The sequence below is a fragment of the Arachis ipaensis genome, chromosome B05 (genome assembly GCF_000816755.2).
Source record: "Arachis ipaensis cultivar K30076 chromosome B05, Araip1.1, whole genome shotgun sequence".
Lineage (NCBI taxonomy): Eukaryota > Viridiplantae > Streptophyta > Magnoliopsida > Fabales > Fabaceae > Arachis > Arachis ipaensis.
Genome location: NC_029789.2, coordinates 134,356,578 through 134,373,924, shown reverse-complemented (window position 1 = coordinate 134,373,924; position 17,347 = coordinate 134,356,578). Strand labels below are relative to the sequence as shown.

Below are 17,347 nucleotides of genomic sequence, written 5' to 3'. Positions count from 1 at the left end.
GAAATTACTTTTTTAAAAATTTAAAATAATAAAAAAATATATAAATAATTTTATCTCTAATAATTATTTTTATTATATTGTCTATAATTTCAGACTTATATAGAGAAGTTGGTGAGAGAAGCATACGCTAAATGGCAAAACTTGGAGGAATTTGATGGGGTTTTGAATGATAACATTGCTTTGTTAACCCAAGGTATGCAACATTAATTATAATTTCATACAAATGAATATGAACAGGCTAATTAAGTTAGTTAAAGATAAGATAGTAATTCCATTATTTAATTGAATTTTATATAATAAATAGGTGATGCAAATATGGAGCAATATCAAAATAATCATCCAGGTTCGGTGGTAACATATGATAGCAACGATTATTATGGTGACAAATCTACTGCCAGCTATGTACCAAGTAATAACAACAATGATAATAGTGCACTAATAATGGGGTCCATGGAGTGGTCCCTGAATAATAGTAACCCAGGATACACCACAGCATCATTCACCAATGGATTTCCCTATGGATTTTCATCAGGATCTCAATCGGACGGTGATATAACACCCACTTCAGGTTGTGTCATTGACGAGGCTCCAAGGAGACATATTTAGGAGTAACAAAAATTCCTACACACAATGTACAGTATATATGTATGTGTAGGCATGCTACTTACAATCATGTATAAGACACTTTGTAACACATGTTTGTAGGTAGGGTGCCCCTAAATACTGTGTCCAACAATAATATATAGAGTATAATATAAGATGACAATTTAGTCAACTAGTTGACTTTGCGTTGTAAATAGAGGCAAGGATTGGAAGAGTCAAATTAGGGTTATGTGCTATGCCCATTATTATTAGTTAAATTAGAGTTGCTTCTGTTATTATGCCATTAATGTTGATCATGGAATATGATATCTATTGTAACGTAACAGACTCCCTAATGTCTGATTTTTCTGGATTTAGTTTTTGGATGGATTGGTATGGTAATGTTAAATTCATTGTGAAGGGTCTAAGAATTAGATCAGTTACTGATGAATCGATCAAGAGACTAATTTAAAGGTTTAATGATTTAATTGTAGTTTAATCATAATTGAATCGGTTTATTAAATAAATATAAATTTGAAATTTAATATTTCTAATATATGTACTTTATTTTTTTTTTTTTTTTTTTTTTTCTTCTTCTTCTTCTTTCTTCCTCTTCTCCCATAACATAACTTTCTCTTTTTCACTATTTGTTTCATCCTGCTTTTTTTTCTATTTTCTTCCATGCTGCACCACCACCTGGGTTTGGCTCCGGCATTTCACCTCCTCTGTCGCCAAGCTCTGCAACACTAGAAACATTGCACGTGCTTAATTGTTTGAAGTAAGGAATTAATTACTTTAAGATAGTAAAATTTACATATGAGAATTATAAATTTAACCGTTATTAACCTCTCATTTTATCAATCATCCCACTGTAAAAGCTAAAAGATCTAAAATATTGTACAATCATTATTTCTCTTAATATATATATAACGCAAGATGCGAATTGAAAGAATAATAAAAAAATACAGAGCATGAATAGGAAAAAAGAATTATAAACAACAATTTAATTAAAAATATTTTAAATATCAACTATACTAAGTGTATATCAAAATTAGCTACTAAAATTAGTTATTAATATAAAATATATATAAAAATATAAAATACACACTAAAAATAAGTTAAATTATATATGTATTTATACATAAATATATTATACTTGATTTTGAAGGCAAATATTATTTTTGTTTAAATATATTCATGATAATAAATTGCTTTGTATTTGAAAATCTTAATCTTCTCGTATACCATGTATAGTTATGACCTATGAGTAACTAGACTAACTAATATACTGGATAGTTAAAATAGAATAGTTATTACGTTTTACTTCTAAAGGAACATTTACAAAGGTTGTCCTTTAATCATGCAGCTTAAATAAGTCAAAGTAATTAATATAATAAGTTAGAAATTGACTCTCCAATATCCATCGTCAATTCAAAAAGTGATAAGTATATGCAATTCATACCCTTATTTAATTTTCTAAACGAAATTTCACTAATATTCAACAAGTGAGAACTAAAGTTTGAAGCCATTTAATTTTCTTAAGACTAAGTCATCATGACTTATATGCCAAGTTCAACCCCAAGAAAATTGATCAATCTCTAACCAAATTCAAACACCACATAACATTTTTTCCCTAATGTTGAAACTTGCATTGTTCTTCCTCTTAGTTCTGTTCCCATTGTTGTTCCATAGTTCCTTAGGCAACAACATCATCAACACCACTTCATCTTCAACACTTTGTGGCACAAAATCTTGCCCCAATGGACCTAACATAAGTTACCCTTTTTGGCTCTCACATGGTTCTCCCCCTCAAGAATATTGTGGCTACCCAGAATTCGGTTTAATATGCTTAGACGATGGCAACACCATTTTCTCTCCACCACCAGGTTTATACTATTATGTTAAGCACATAGACTATGATAACCATAGCATTAAGCTTATTGATTTCGACACCACAAACCAAACATGTCCAAGGGCACTTCATGGTTTTCCAATAGGGAACTTACCTCTTTCTCATTCTTCATTGAACTTGAACCTTAGCTTTTACTATAACTGTTCTACTTCTACTACTTCACACCCTTCTAATGTTCCTGATATAAGTTGTTTGAGGCAAGGGTCAAAAGAGTCTTTTGTGTTCTTGAAGGGGAATGAGAGCAAGGGTTTTGATTGGTCAGAGAGGTGTGAGGAGAATGTTGATGTGACAGTGATGAAGGATGAAATTAGTAGTAATGGTGGTGAATATGGTTTGGTGAGTGAGTTTGGTAGGGCTATGAATGAAGGGTTTGTGCTTGAATGGGAAACTGAACAGACTTGCAAAGAGTGTGAGGCTTCTGAGGGATATTGTGGATACAGTAGTACTAACAAACAGATCTTGTGTTTCTGCAAGGATGGTACTGTGAGGACCGACAATTGTCGAGGTATCAAAATTTCTTTCCATATTTCTATTTCATACACATTTTTTCGTGTGAAATTAATAGCTGATGAAAACTACTGTTAGATAATAATTCAGTTAAATATGTCAAATCATCTAACAGTTCTCAATTAGCAACTTCACATGAAGACAATTGCAAGTGAGTTTTCATTCAAATAATATTATTCAAAATTTAGTATTAAAGAAGTTTTAGTTTATGATGTTTCATCAAGTTACTATTTATGTTATACAGGCGTCTTAGTCATTTGTTAGGTAATTAGGTTGCATTTTTTTCCTTATTTTATTTTATTTTAAAAAAAATTGTTTATATTTAATTTATGAGAAAAATAGGCACATAATTATATGGTATGTGTATGCATGTGGTTATATGTAATTGTAGGGTAGGAATAATGGTTATTTTTTTTGACCTGGTTGATTTCATGTTTTTAATTTTGCCAATAGTTTGAAATTTTAATTCAATTTAACTTTTATTTATTATTGACTGTGTTCTGTTTCAATAGCAGGGGAAAGCAAGAGCAGGTTGTCGAAATTAATTATAGGTATAGTGTGCCATACGACTATTTTTTCTATTATTCTCTTCTTTCTCACAATAATAATCTAAATTGTTCATTAAATGTCATTAAAAGGTTTCACAATGGAAGATAAATAAAGAGTTTTACAAGATGAGAGTTTTCTTTACCTTGCTACTTTATGTCATTGATTATATCCTTTGTCATACATAATTTAAGTCCAAAGTTAAATCACATAATCTAATCCCTATTAATTACAACATCACAGTTCATATTGGATTATAATCCAAATGTAGAATCTTGATTATTCATCTTATTGGGTTTCTATCTCTGCATACAGGTTTAATAGCTGCAGGAATTGGAGTATTACCTATAACATGCATCATACTTTACATTTTTAGACACAAACTATCACCAATCATGCCAGAAATTTTGAAGATCAGCAATAACGACCAAGATATTGAGGCCTTCATGAAGACTCATGGACCCATATCCATAAAAAGATACACTTATTCAGATATCAAGAAGATGACCAATTCTTTCGAGTCGAAACTCGGGGAAGGTGGTTATGGAGAAGTATATAAAGGATTCCTTAACAATGGTGGTCCTGTGGCTGTAAAGCTTCTCAAAGCTTCCAAAGGGAATGGTGAGGAGTTCATCAATGAGGTCATGAGTATTAGTAAAACATCTCATGTAAACATTGTTGCATTGCTCGGATTTTGTCTCAAAGGTAACAAGAAAAAAGCTCTTGTCTATGAATACATGCCAAATGGATCGCTTGAAAAGTATATACATAACAATGATCCTGTAACCAATCCACCTTTGAGTTGGGAAAGGCTACACCGGATTGCAAAAGGGATAGCTCGAGGGCTAGAATACTTGCACCGAGGTTGCAACACGAGGATTCTCCATTTCGACATAAAACCAAACAACATCCTCCTAGACAAGAACTTTAACCCTAAAATCTCGGATTTCGGGTTGGCTAAGCTCTGCTCAAAGACACATAGCATTGTCACAATGTTGGATGCTAGAGGGACAATAGGGTACATAGCTCCAGAAGTATGGAACAGACATTTTGGTGGAGTATCGCATAAATCTGATGTATATAGTTACGGAATGATGATTCTAGAAATGGTTGGAGGGAAGCATAATAACACAAATGCTGAGGTAACTAGTCATTCTAGTGAGTTGTATTTTCCACATTGGATATACAAGCATATTGAAAGTGACAAGAGTAGTGTGGCATGGCAAGGTGCTACTATGAGCAATGAGGAAGGTAAGATAGTGAGAAAAATGATCATTGTAGGGTTGTGGTGCATTCAAACAATTCCATCAGAAAGACCTCCAATGAGTAGAGTCATTGAAATGCTTGAAGGAAGCATTGATTTGTTGCAAAGTCCACCTAAGCCTTTCAACTTTTCCCCAACTCAAACCAAAGCGGAATATTGTGCAACTTCTAGCACCGATGATTCATTTTCCCCTACTGATTAATATAATCATAGATAAGTTTTTTTTAACATGTTAATAATTCACCTCTTTTTTTAATTATGTGGTCAGGAATTTGATCACTACTCTTGAAAATATAGTATCACTTTTGTAGTCAAATATTCATGGCATGATTATTGTAGCAGAGGATCTTTTATTATTTACATGCTACTAGTGTGCATTATTAATTAGTTTCTCTATATATATTATATATATATATTACTAGATAACTTTCATGACATTTCATTGAAGAAGCCCTAAAATAGTCAACCATAACTACACTGCATATTATGGATTGGTAAATTTGTTTTAAGCCGAGTTGGATCTTGAAAGAGGTGTATAATGTTTAAATTAATTTTTTTTGTATATCTTGCATCTATATCTGTTAAAGACTTGTTGTTGATGAGTTAACCTTTTTTGATCGGTGACTTTTGTCTTGTTAGGGAGGTGATAAGTTTTGGTTTATAGCTGAGTGTTATTTAAGAGTGGCAGTATTGATGAATAGTTTGTCTCTGTTTTAATATAAGAGTAGTGATAGACTCTGTAAAGTATTGTGTCATGTGATGTGAAACCATGAGTTTAGCTTTTGTTGCTTGTTTTATTTTGAACCAACAAAATTATTTTTTAGTTTCTCACGGTATCTCCTAACCCGGCAGATTAAGGAATAATTCATCACAGATCGAAAGTTTATTTAAGAGTTTGTTATTGGCCAATACATTGCTGCGTGTACAAGGCAGGATTCCATCCCCTGACAGTTGCTAAAGTGAAGTAGTGAGCTAACTATTAGATCAATCCAACTAGGTTGAAGCAACAAAATTATAATAAAACTTTATGTCTCATGTTTAATCTCTAATAATACATTAGATACATGTATTTTCTATAATGTTCTTTCAAATTTTGTATCTCACTAAATAAATAGTAAATATTTGTCAAGGTATTCATATCTATCATAGACATAGACATAGATGTGGACAGTAACTATACACAACTTTTTTGTTCCCTGGACACTCAATCAACCTATTAAAAAAATAAAAAATAAATAAGATAAAATGACAGTATATGTAATTCTGTCACAATAGCCTTGGCATGCATTTTTAATTTGTCTATGATTATTATGTCTTGTTACTTTGTTTTTCTAACAAGTATCACTCAGAAACACTAAACAACACAAATTCTATATTTTGTTTTTTTCTTTTCCATCTAAGAATCACCAAGCAAAACAGTGGTAATACACAAAAATTAAATATGCAAGGAAATTCATAAGAGATACGAACAAGTTATTATAATCATCTCCAATCCATGTCCAAAACATGAATAAAATGTTTAATTATTCATTTCATACCAAGAACTACTAAATTATTCCACAACTACTATAATTTATTCCCATCAAACAAACAAAGTAATAGACATCACCAATAATATAAGTTTGAATTGGTAATTTTTATCAAAGCTTGCATCAAATCCACACTAACATCTCCTCCTCCTTCTTAAATTGGATCAGCAAAAAGGACAATTTGAGGATTGGCAAGAATATGCTCTTCAGAATCTGATTGAGCATTGTCTTGCTTGCCATCATCATGTGATGGTCTACGATTCGGGGTTCGAAGAGGAGTAGGGGCAATATTGACATTACAATCTTCTTTCTCAGAATCTTCTTCCTCAGAAGACACACGCACATGATTATCAACACTTGAAGGTTGGTGACTCTTGTTCTTCACATTCTTGCAAGTTCTTCACATTTTTGTTTCCAAGATATAATTATTAGTCATATTTATCAACACTAATCATGGCAAATTTAATACATGTTTTGTATAATTTTAATGATTTTTCAATGAGGCAACATAGTTTAGTTTCATAAAGAGTACACAAACTTTGATAGAGCATTTACTTTGTTATTGCTTCTTATTGTCCAACTCAAGAACAAATTGTAGATATCTTCACAAAACTTTTGAAAATTTAACTATTTTACAAATTAAAAAATGCTCAAAATACTTAATTCTACGAATTTGATTCAAGAGAGAGAGTGTTAAATTAAATCAAATTTCAGTTGAAGTCATCACTACCTCTAAGAATTTTAAATTAATCAAAGCTTCTATCAATAGAAATTAAAAATTAAAAATCTTTGACTAGTCACAGATATTGCTTAGTTATTAATACAAGCGTATAAATTACTACAAATTATACCTTATAAAGTTTTTCACTTAGAGATATGATTTACTTATTATGACCAATTTGCAGAAATAAAATTATCAAAATATCAAAACTTATGCTATATATTATTTAAAAACAAAATTGAACGTGGATTCATTCCATGTAGGATTTCATAATATCCTTTTACTCGTGGATAGTGTTGTTAGAATAATGACACAGATAAAAACTCGATGGAATGAAGGGAGTACCTTGCAATTGGTCGTCTAACACCAGGGGAGACTTTAACATTCACATCATAATCAGAGTCTTCTTTATCATCCTTTGTTTTTCCTTCTTTCTCTTCCTTCTCCTCTTCCTCTTCCTCTTCATTGTCCTCCTCCTCTTCTGATGACTCCTCTTCTGAGTCAGAAAAAAGAGGAGATGGATTTGCAATAAAAGGACGCGATGACAATTTCTGTGTAGGAGTGTTGTGATGCTTGTTCCTCTTCTTGAGATTCTCACGAATTCTTGATTTTATTCTTCAAGAACACAAAAACTCATTTATAATTATTTAATTAAATATGATTATTCACACGAAGATATTTTCACCTAAAAATAATAGTCGAAAATCTTTAAATAATTACTCAATTAACGTTGCTTAAATCACATTGAATTGAAATATATTTGATATATACTGGATTTCTTTTTCACCATACCTGGCATCAAAGTCATTAACGTAATCACGCATATGATGGAGGCTCTCCTGAGGCTCCCAAGTGTTTGATACGTCCTTCCATCCTGCCCTATTTATATTTCACAATATACATAATTGAAATATCCATTTGATAATGTTAGTCATCAAAAGCAATAAACAATAACAATATCAGTTAATAAAATCGAAGAAAAGAGCATTAAAAATAATCATAAGCACTAACCATTTGAGCATGTACTGTGGCTTACCCTGTATATGACATTTCCACATTCAAAGATTTTGATTAGAATTTGATCATGATAAACCAATGGATAACAATAACATACGCCATAGTGATGAAGAACAATATATTAACATATAATACATTAAAATAATAGAATCCGAAACTGTATGTATATTCATCAGAATCATTATTCTTAATAAGGTGAAATAGTCTCCAATCAATCACAAATACTATTTTTCTGTAAAAATATATTCAATGAACACAAAATTAAAATCAGCAAAAAAAAAAAACTTTAATAAGTAATCTCATACATACAAATATATGTTATTTTACGTATTTTTCACAAAATAATTAACTTTTAGAATAATCAAACATTCAATAATAAAATACATAAATCTGTTATGATAGTATAATTAAACATTTTTACAACAACATATAGCCAATTTTTTTCTATGAACATCGAATATATATTCTTAATAATAGTTAACTGTGATAACTAATTTTTTATATTTTTATATAACTTATTTGATTTTTGCGGTCATCAATCTCTTTTTTTGGCGGCATTGTTGATTGTTTTCACTCATTCTTGAGTAAAATACCACTCACCAATAATATATATATAGACACCCTTTTAATGCGTGGATTTAGAACTTAATAAAGTTAACATCTAATGCATTTTTTAAATTTGGTAATATTTATATATAAATAGTATTGTAATAAATGTGTATCTTTTCTCTTTTGTTACATGGCAATTTTTTTAAATGTATTTCTCTATCCTCTGAATTGTAGATATGCATGGACGCTAAATAAGGAAACATATATATGTTTTACTTATTTACAAAAATGTCAAAAGAATTTATCAAATAATTCATCCCTTAATAAGAGAAAAATGCGTCGGAATTTATTTTTGTGTTATTCTGTTCCATATATAACAAAATCATTCTCATAAGCTTTAAATATATGATTAGAAAGATATGCATGAAGGGTGAAAAGGTTATAGATTATGGTGTATAAAAAAGGTAGGTTTTTCTAAGATTTTTGCTAGCAAAAATGTTTCTTTTGATAAGGCTGCAGTAATGGTAAGCTCAGAAACAAAATTTAAAAAGTTAATCAGGTAGATACAAATCATAATGTCTAGAAGTAGGTAAACTATATATTGAAAATGAGAAGATAAAGTCGGAAAAAGAAAACCAACTTAGTATTTCAAATACTGTCCAATCTAATATAGAACAACAAGATAAGTCAGATGATAAAAATAATAGAAAAACAAGAGATGAAAAATCATACATATATTAAATAATTCTAAAAAGAAATAAAATTTAATATATTTTAAAAATATATTAAATATAATTTTTGTATAAATATCAATACATATATATTATTAACTATATATGATTAATCATAGTTAAATCAAATTAATAAAAAATAAAAAATAAAGAAAACATCCTCTTCTTTCTTCACGGAATATCCTCAACCTCTAATGAGTAGGGCCATTGAAATGCTTAAAGGAAGCATTGATCTATTGCAAAGTCCTCCTAAGCCTTTCAATTTTTCCCCAACTCAAACCAAAGTGGAATCTTGCACAACTTCTACCACTGATGATTCATTTCCCCTGCTGATTAGTATAAACATAGATAAGTTTTTTTTAGCATGTTAATAATTCACCTCTTTTATTAATTGTGTGGTCAGAAATTTGATCACTACTCTTAGAAATATAGTTTCACTTTTGTGGTCAAATATTCCTGGCATGATTATTGTAGCAGAGGATCTTTTGTTATTTACATGCTACTACTGTACCTTATTAATTAGTTTCAAATTCAATATATATTACTAGATATCTTTTATGACATTTCATTGAAGAAGCCCTAAAATAGTCAACCACAACTATAGTGCATATTATGGATTGGAAAATTTGTTTTAAGCCGAGTTGGATCCTGAAAGAGGTGTATAATGTTTAAATTAATTTTTTTTGTATATCTTGCATCTATATCTGTTAAAGACTTGTTGTTGATGAGTTGACCTTTTTTGATCGGTGAGTTTTGTCTTGTTACGGAGGTGATAAGTTTTGGTTTATAGCTGAGTGTTATCTAAGAGTGACAGTATTGATGAATAGTTTGTCTCTGTTTTAATACAAGAGTAGTGATAGACTCTGTAAAGTATTGTGTCATGTGATGTGAAACCACGAGTTTAGCTTTTGTTGCTTGTTTTATTTTGAAGCAACAAAATTATTTTTAGTTTCTCACGGTATCTCCTAACCCGGCAGATTAAAGAATAATTCATCGCAGATCGAAAGTCTATTTAAGAGTTTATTGTTGGCCAATACGTTGCTGCGTGTACAAGGCAGGATTCCATCCCACGACAGTTGCTTAAGTGGAGTAGTGAGCTAACTACTAGGCCAATCCAACTAGGTTGAAGCAATAAAATTATAATAAAACTTTATATCTCATGTTTAATCTCTGATAATACATTAGATACATGTATTTTGTATAATGTTCTTTCAAATTTTGTATTTCACTAAATAAATAGTAAATATTTGTCAAGGTATTCATATCTATCATAGACATAGACATAGATGTGGATAGTAACTATACACAACTTTTTTGTTCCCTGGACACTCAATCAACCTATTAAAAAAAATAAAAAATAGATAAGATAAAATGACAGTATATGTAATTCTGTCACAATAGCCTTGGCATGCATTTTTAATTTGTCTATGATTATTATGTCTTGTTACTTTGTTTTTCTAACAAGTTTCACTCAGAAACACTAAACAACACAAATTCTATATTTTTTTCTTTTCCATCTAAGAATCGCCAAGCAAAACAGTGGTAATGCACAAAAATTAAATATACAAGGAAATTCATAAGAGATATGAACAAGCTATTATAATCATATCCAATCCATGTCCAAAACATGAATAAAATGTTTAATTATTCATTTCATACCAAGAACTATTCAATCATTCCACAACTACTATAATTTATTCCCATCAAACAAAAAAGTAATTAACATCACCAATAATATAAGTTTGAATTGGTAATTATTATCAAAGACTGCATCAAATCCACACTAACATCTCCTCCTCCTTCTTAAATTGGATCAGCAAAAAGGACAATTTGAGGATTGGCAAGAATATGCTCTTCAGGATCTGATTGAGCATTGTCTTGCTTGCCATCATCATGTGATGGTCTACGATTCGGGGTTCGAAGAGGAGTAGGGGCAATATTGACATTACAATCTTCTTTCTCAGAATCTTCTTCCTCAGAAGACACATGCACAGGATTATCAACACTTGAAGGTTTGTGACTCTTGTTCTTCACATTCTTGCAAGTTCTTCACATTTTTGTTTGCAAGAAATAATTATTAGTCACTCATCATGGCAAATTTAATACATGTTTTGTATAATTTTAATGATTTTTCAATGAAGCAACATAGTTTAGTTTCATAAAGAGTACACAAACTTTGATGGAGCATTTACTTTGTTATTGCTTCTTATTGTCCAACTCAAGAACAAATTGCAGATATCTTCACAAAACTTTTGAAAATTTAATTTACAAATTAAAAAAAATGCTCAAAATACTTAATTCTACGAATTTGATTCAAGAGAGACAATGTTAAATTAAATCAAATTTCAGTTGAAGTCATCACTACCTCTAAGAATTTTAAATTAATCAAAGCTTCTATCAATAGAAATTAAAAATTAAAAATCTTTGACTAGTCATAGATATTGCTTAGTTATTAACACAAGCGTATAAATTACTACAAATTATACCTTATAAATCTTTTCACTTAGAGATATGATTTTCTTTTTATGACCAATTTGCAGAAATAAAATTCTCAAAATATCAAAACTTATGCTATATATTATTTAAAAACAAAATTGAACATGGATTCATTCCATGTAGGATTTCATAATATCCTTTTACTGGTGGATCGTGTTGTTAGAATAATGACATATAAAAACTCGATGGAATGAAGCGTAACACCCTACCATACAGAGTCTTATGCTTAAGTCATAATTCAGAGATGGCAAGGTATTACGACCTCTAAAACAAAAATTTAGTACGTATAGTAGTATGAATAATTGATTATAACTAGGAGCCTTTGTAGAAAAAGGGGTAAACAAAAACCGTAACTCGAAAGCGCAACACTCCGATCGATAAACGTGACGCACCGGGATAAGCTATCGCGAGATTATATATACAAAAGAGTGTCAAAAACAAGAATATCAAGACTCAAAATCCGATGCATTTTTTAAATTTGGTAATATTTATATATAAGTAGTATTTTAATAAATGTGTATCTTTTCTCTTTTGTTACATGGCAATTTTTTTAAATGTATTTCTCTATCCTCTGAATTGTAGATATGCATGGACGCTTAATAAGGAAACATATATATTTTTTACTTATTTAAAAAAATGTCAAAAGAATTTATCAAATAATTCATCCTTTAATAAGAGAAAAACACATCGGAATTTATTTCTCTTTTATTCTGTTCCATATATAACAAAATTATTCTCATAAGCTTTAAATATATGATTAGATAGATATGCATGAAGGGTGAAACGGTTATAGATTATGGCGTATAGAAAATGTAGGTTTTTTTAAGATTATTGCCAGCAAAAATGTTTCTTTTGATAAGGCTGCAGTAATGGTAAGCTCAGAAACAAAATTTAAAAAGTTAATCAGGTAGATACAAATCATAATGTCTAGAAGTAGGTAAACTAGATATTGACAATGAGAAGATAAAGTCGGAAAAAGAAAACCAACTTAGTATTTCAAATACTGTCCAATCTAATATAGAACAACAAGATAAGTCAGATGATAAAAATAATAGAAAAACAAGAGATGAAAAATCATACATATATTAAATAATTCTAAAAAGAAATAAAATTTAATATATTTTAAAAATATATTAAATATAATTTTTGTATAAATATCAATACATATATATTATTAACTATATATGATTAATCATAGTTAAATCAAATTAATAAAAAATAAAAAATAAAGAAAACATCCTCTTCTTTCTTCACAGAATATCCTCAACCTCCAATGAGTAGGGCCATTGAAATGCTTAAAGGAAGCATTGATCTATTGCAAAGTCCTCCTAAGCCTTTCAATTTTTCCCCAACTCAAACCAAAGTGGAATCTTGCACAACTTCTACCACTAATGATTCATTTTCCCCTGCTGATTAGTATAAATATAGATAAGTTTTTTTAGCATGTTAATAATTCACCTCTTTTATTAATTGTGTGGTCAGAAATTTGATCACTACTCTTAGAAATATAGTTTCACTTTTGTGGTCAAATATTCATGGCATGATTATTGTAGCAGAGGATCTTTTGTTATTTACATGCTACTACTGTACGTTATTAATTAGTTTCTAATTTAATATATATTACTAGATATCTTTTATGACATTTCATTGAAGAAGCCCTGAAATAGTCAACCACAACTATAGTGCATATTATGGATTGGAAAATTTGTTTTAAGCCGAGTTAGATCCTGAAAAAGGTGTATAATGTTTAAATTAATTTTTTTTGTATATCTTGCATCTATATCTGTTAAAGACTTGTTGATGAGTTGACCTTTTTTGATCGGTGAGTTTTGTCTTGTTACGGAGGTGATAAGTTTTGGTTTATAGCTGAGTGTTATCTAAGAGTGGCAGTATTGATGAATAGTTTGTCTCTGTTTTAATACAAGAGTAGTGATAGACTCTATAAAGTAATGTGTCATGTGATGTGAAACCATGAGTTTAGCTTTTGTTGCTTGTTTTATTTTGAACCAACAAAATTATTTTTTTAGTTTTCCACGGTATCTCCCAACCCAGCAGACTAAAGAATAATTCGTCGCGGATCGAAAGTCTATTTAAGGATTTGTTGTTGGCCAATACGTTGCTGCATGCACAAGGTAGGATTCCATCCCCCCGACAGTTGCTTAAGTGGAGTAGTGAGCTAAATACTAGACCAATCCAACTAGGTTGAAGCAACAAAATTATAATAAAACTTTATGTCTCATGTTTAATCTCTGATAATACATTAGATACATGTATTTTGTATAATGTTCTTTCAAATTTTGTATCTCACTAAATAAATAGTAAATATTTTTCAAGGTATTCATATCTATCATAGACATAGACGTAGATGCGGACAGTAACTATACACAACTTTTTTGTTCCCTGGACACTCAATCAACCTATTAAAAAAAATAAAAAATAGATAAGATAAAATGACAGTATATGTAATTCTGTCACAATAGCCTTGGTATGCATTTTTAATTTGTCTATGATTATTATGTCTTGTTACTTTGTTTTTCTAACAAGTTTCACTCAGAAACACTAAACAACACAAATTCTATGTTTTTTTTTCTTTTCCATCTAAGAATCGCCAAGCAAAACAGTGGTAATGCACAAAAATTAAATACGCAAGAAAATTCATAAGAGATACGAACAAGTTATTATAATCATCTCCAATCCATGTCCAAAACATGAATAAAATGTTTAATTATTCATTTTATACCAAGAACTACTAAATCATTCCACAACTACTATAATTTATTCCCATCAAACAAACAAAGTAATAAACATCACCAATAATATAAGTTTGAGTTGGTAATTATTATCAAAGCCTGCATCAAATCCACACTAACATCTCCTCCTCCTTAAATTGGATCAGCAAAAAGGATAATTTGAGGATTGGCAAGAATATGCTCTTCAGGATCTGATTGAGCATTGTCTTGCTTGCCATCATCATGTGATGGTCTACAATTCGGGGTTTAAAGAGGAGTAGGGGCAATATTGACATTACAATTTTCTTTCTCAGAATCTTCTTCCTCAGAAGACACACGCACATGATTATCAACACTTGAAGGTTCATGATTCTTGTTCTTCACATTCTTGCAAGTTTTTCACATTTTTTTCCAAGAAATAATTATTAGTCATACTTATCAACACTCATCATGGCAAATTTAATACATGTTTTGTATAATTTTAATGATTTTTCAATGAAGCAACATAGTTTAGTTTCATAAAGAGTACACAAACTTTGATGGAGCATTTACTTTGTTATTGCTTCTTATTGTCCAACTCAAGAACAAATTGCAGATATCTTGACAAAATTTTTTAAAATTTAACTATTTTACAAATAAAAAAAATGCTCAAAATACTTAATTCTACGAATTTGATTCAAGAGAGACAGTGTTAAATTAAATCAAATTTCAGTTGAAGTCATCACTACTTCTAAGAATTTTAAATTAATCAAAGCTTCTATAAATAGAAATTAAAAATTAAAAATCTTGAACTAGTCATAGATATTGCTTAGTTATTTACACAAGCGTATAAATTACTACCAATTATAACTTATAAAGTTTTTCACTTAGAGATATGATTTACTTATTATGACCAATTTGCAGAAATAAAATTCTCAAAATATCAAAACTTATGCTATATATTATTTAAAAATAAAATTGAACGTGGATTCATTGCATGTAGGATTTCATAATATCCTTTTACTTGTGGATAGTGTTTCTAGAATAATGACACAGATAAAAACTCGATGGAATAAAGGAAGTACCTTGCAATTGGTCGTCTTACACCGGGGGGAACTTTAACATTCACATCATAATCAGAGTCTTCTTTATCATCCTTAGTTTTTCTTCTTTTTCTTCATTCTCCTCTTCCTCTTCCTCGTCCTCCTCTTCTTCTGATGACTCCTCTTCTGAGTCAGAAAAAAGAGGAGATAGATTTGCAATAAAAGGACGTGATGACGATTTCTGTGAAGGAGTGTTGTGATGCTTGTTCATCTTCTTGAGATTCTCAGGAATTCTTGATTTTATTCTTTAAGAACACAAAAACTCATTTATAATTATTTAATTAAGTATGATTATTCACACGAAGATATCTTCACCTAAAAGTAATAGTCAAAAATCTTTGAAAAATTACTCAATTAACATTGCTTAAATCACAGTGAATTGAAATATATTTGATATATACTGGATTCCTTTTTCACCATACCTGGCATCAAAGTCATTAACGTAATCACGCATATGATGGAGGCTCTCCTGAGTCTCCCAAGTGTTTGATACGTCCTTCCATCCTGCCCTATTTATATTTTACCACATACATAATTGAAATATCCATTTGATAATGTTAGTCATCAAAAGCAATAAACAATAACAATATCACTTAATAAAATCGAAGAAAAGAGCATTAAAAATAATCATAAGCACTAACCATTTGAGCATGTATTGTGGCTTACCCTGTATATGACATTCCCATATTCAAAGATTTTGATTAGAATTTGATCATGATAAACCATTGGATAACAATAACATACACCATAGTGATGAAAAATAATATATTAACATATAATACATTAAAATAGTAGAATCCAAAACTGTATGCATATTCATCAGATTCATTATTCTTAATAAGGTGAAATAGTCTCCAATCAATCACAAATACTATTTTTCTGTAAAAAAAATATTCAATGAACACAATTAAAATCAGCCATAAAGAACCTTAATCAGTAATCTCATACATACAAATTTATGTTATTTTACGTATTTTTCATAAAATAATTAACTTTTAGAATAATCAAACATTCAATAATAAAATACGTAAATCTGTTAAGATAGTATAATTAAACTTTTTTACAACAGTATATAGCCAATTTTTTCCTATGAACATCGAATATATATTCTTAATGATAGTTAATTGTGATAACTAATTTTTTATATTTTCATATAAATTATTTGATTTTCCTTATATATATATATATACTCAATCGGAATATTGAAATAAGATGAAAGGAATATGCATATACCCGATGGATTCTCTTACGGCGAATGGAGTGGACTTCATAAGTGCGATAATCAATCTCTTTTTTTGGCGGCATTGTTGATTGTTTTCACTCATTCTTGAGTAAAATACCACTCACCAATAATATATATATAGACACCCTTTTAATGCGTGGATTTAGAACTTAATAAAGTTAACATCTAATGCATTTTTTAAAATTTGGTAATATTTATATATAAATAGTATTTTAATAAATGTGTATCTTTTCTCTTTTGTTACTTGGCAATTTTTTAAATGTATTTCTCTATCCTCTGAACTGTAGATATGCATAGACACTAAATAAGGAAAAATATATATTTTTTACTTATTTACAAAAACGTCAAAAGAATTTATCAAATAATTCATCCCTTAATAAGAGAAAAATGCGTCGAAATTTATTTTTGTGTTATTCTGTTTCGTATATAACAAAATCAT

The 17,347-nt window shown here is 29.5% G+C and overlaps 4 protein-coding genes across 6 annotated transcripts in view; 2 read left to right on the top strand and 2 right to left on the bottom strand.

The window, feature by feature from the left end:
- The window catches only part of LOC107644281 (protein SAR DEFICIENT 1), a 5,000-nt gene extending 4,050 nt beyond the window's left edge, over positions 1-950 (top strand). Inside the window, exons 6-7 of the mRNA XM_016348115.2 lie at positions 94-193; positions 305-950. Of these exons, the coding sequence (XP_016203601.1) occupies positions 94-193; positions 305-606 (402 nt within the window). The 3' untranslated portion in view covers positions 607-950. The remainder of the gene's footprint in view (positions 1-93; positions 194-304) is intronic.
- On the top strand, positions 2,066-5,769 carry LOC107644280 (LEAF RUST 10 DISEASE-RESISTANCE LOCUS RECEPTOR-LIKE PROTEIN KINASE-like 2.1). Of its 3 annotated transcripts, none has more exons than XM_021102884.1 (3): positions 2,066-2,999; positions 3,511-3,552; positions 3,863-5,769. In XM_021102884.1, the coding sequence occupies exons 1-3, from the start codon at positions 2,219-2,221 to the stop codon at positions 5,011-5,013; spliced, it is 1,974 nt and encodes a 657-aa protein (XP_020958543.1). In that variant the 5' UTR covers positions 2,066-2,218; the 3' UTR covers positions 5,014-5,769. The 3 variants fall into 3 exon arrangements, with proteins under 3 accessions (XP_020958543.1, XP_016203599.1, XP_016203598.1); XM_016348113.2 differs by having other exon boundaries at positions 2,067-2,999; positions 3,517-3,552; XM_016348112.2 differs by having other exon boundaries at positions 2,067-2,999; positions 3,514-3,552.
- LOC110263031 (histone acetyltransferase KAT6B-like) lies at positions 6,318-7,940 on the bottom strand. Its single transcript, XM_021103562.1, has 3 exons — positions 7,854-7,940; positions 7,407-7,676; positions 6,318-6,738 (listed from the first exon to the last, which is right to left on the bottom strand). The coding sequence occupies exons 1-3, from the start codon at positions 7,883-7,885 to the stop codon at positions 6,495-6,497; spliced, it is 546 nt and encodes a 181-aa protein (XP_020959221.1). The 5' UTR covers positions 7,886-7,940; the 3' UTR covers positions 6,318-6,494.
- On the bottom strand, positions 11,162-16,970 carry LOC107641200 (chromo domain-containing protein LHP1-like). Its single transcript, XM_016344704.1, has 4 exons — positions 16,899-16,970; positions 16,307-16,332; positions 16,088-16,174; positions 11,162-11,405 (listed from the first exon to the last, which is right to left on the bottom strand). Exons 1-4 carry the CDS (start codon positions 16,968-16,970, stop codon positions 11,162-11,164), a joined length of 429 nt encoding a protein of 142 aa, XP_016200190.1.

Excerpts from the sequence above, each read along its gene's own strand:
- LOC107644280 (XM_021102884.1), top strand. The coding sequence starts at position 2,219 with ATGTTGAAACTTGCATTGTTCTTCCTCTTAGTTCTGTTCCCATTGTTG. Across the intron at positions 3,000-3,510 it reads GAGGACCGACAATTGTCGAG|TAGCAGGGGAAAGCAAGAGC; the intron begins GTATCAAAATTT and ends GTTCTGTTTCAA. Across the intron at positions 3,553-3,862 it reads GTTGTCGAAATTAATTATAG|GTTTAATAGCTGCAGGAATT; the intron begins GTATAGTGTGCC and ends CTCTGCATACAG.
- LOC107641200 (XM_016344704.1), bottom strand. The coding sequence starts at position 16,970 with ATGCCGCCAAAAAAAGAGATTGATTATCGCACTTATGAAGTCCACTCC. Across the intron at positions 16,333-16,898 it reads GCCGTAAGAGAATCCATCGG|GGTAAGCCACAATACATGCT; the intron begins GTATATGCATAT and ends TGTCATATACAG. Across the intron at positions 16,175-16,306 it reads CCACAATACATGCTCAAATG|GGCAGGATGGAAGGACGTAT; the intron begins GTTAGTGCTTAT and ends AAATATAAATAG.
- LOC110263031 (XM_021103562.1), bottom strand. The coding sequence starts at position 7,885 with ATGCGTGATTACGTTAATGACTTTGATGCCAG. Across the intron at positions 7,677-7,853 it reads GTTAATGACTTTGATGCCAG|AATAAAATCAAGAATTCGTG; the intron begins GTATGGTGAAAA and ends GTGTTCTTGAAG. Across the intron at positions 6,739-7,406 it reads GTTAGACGACCAATTGCAAG|AACTTGCAAGAATGTGAAGA; the intron begins GTACTCCCTTCA and ends AAAAATGTGAAG.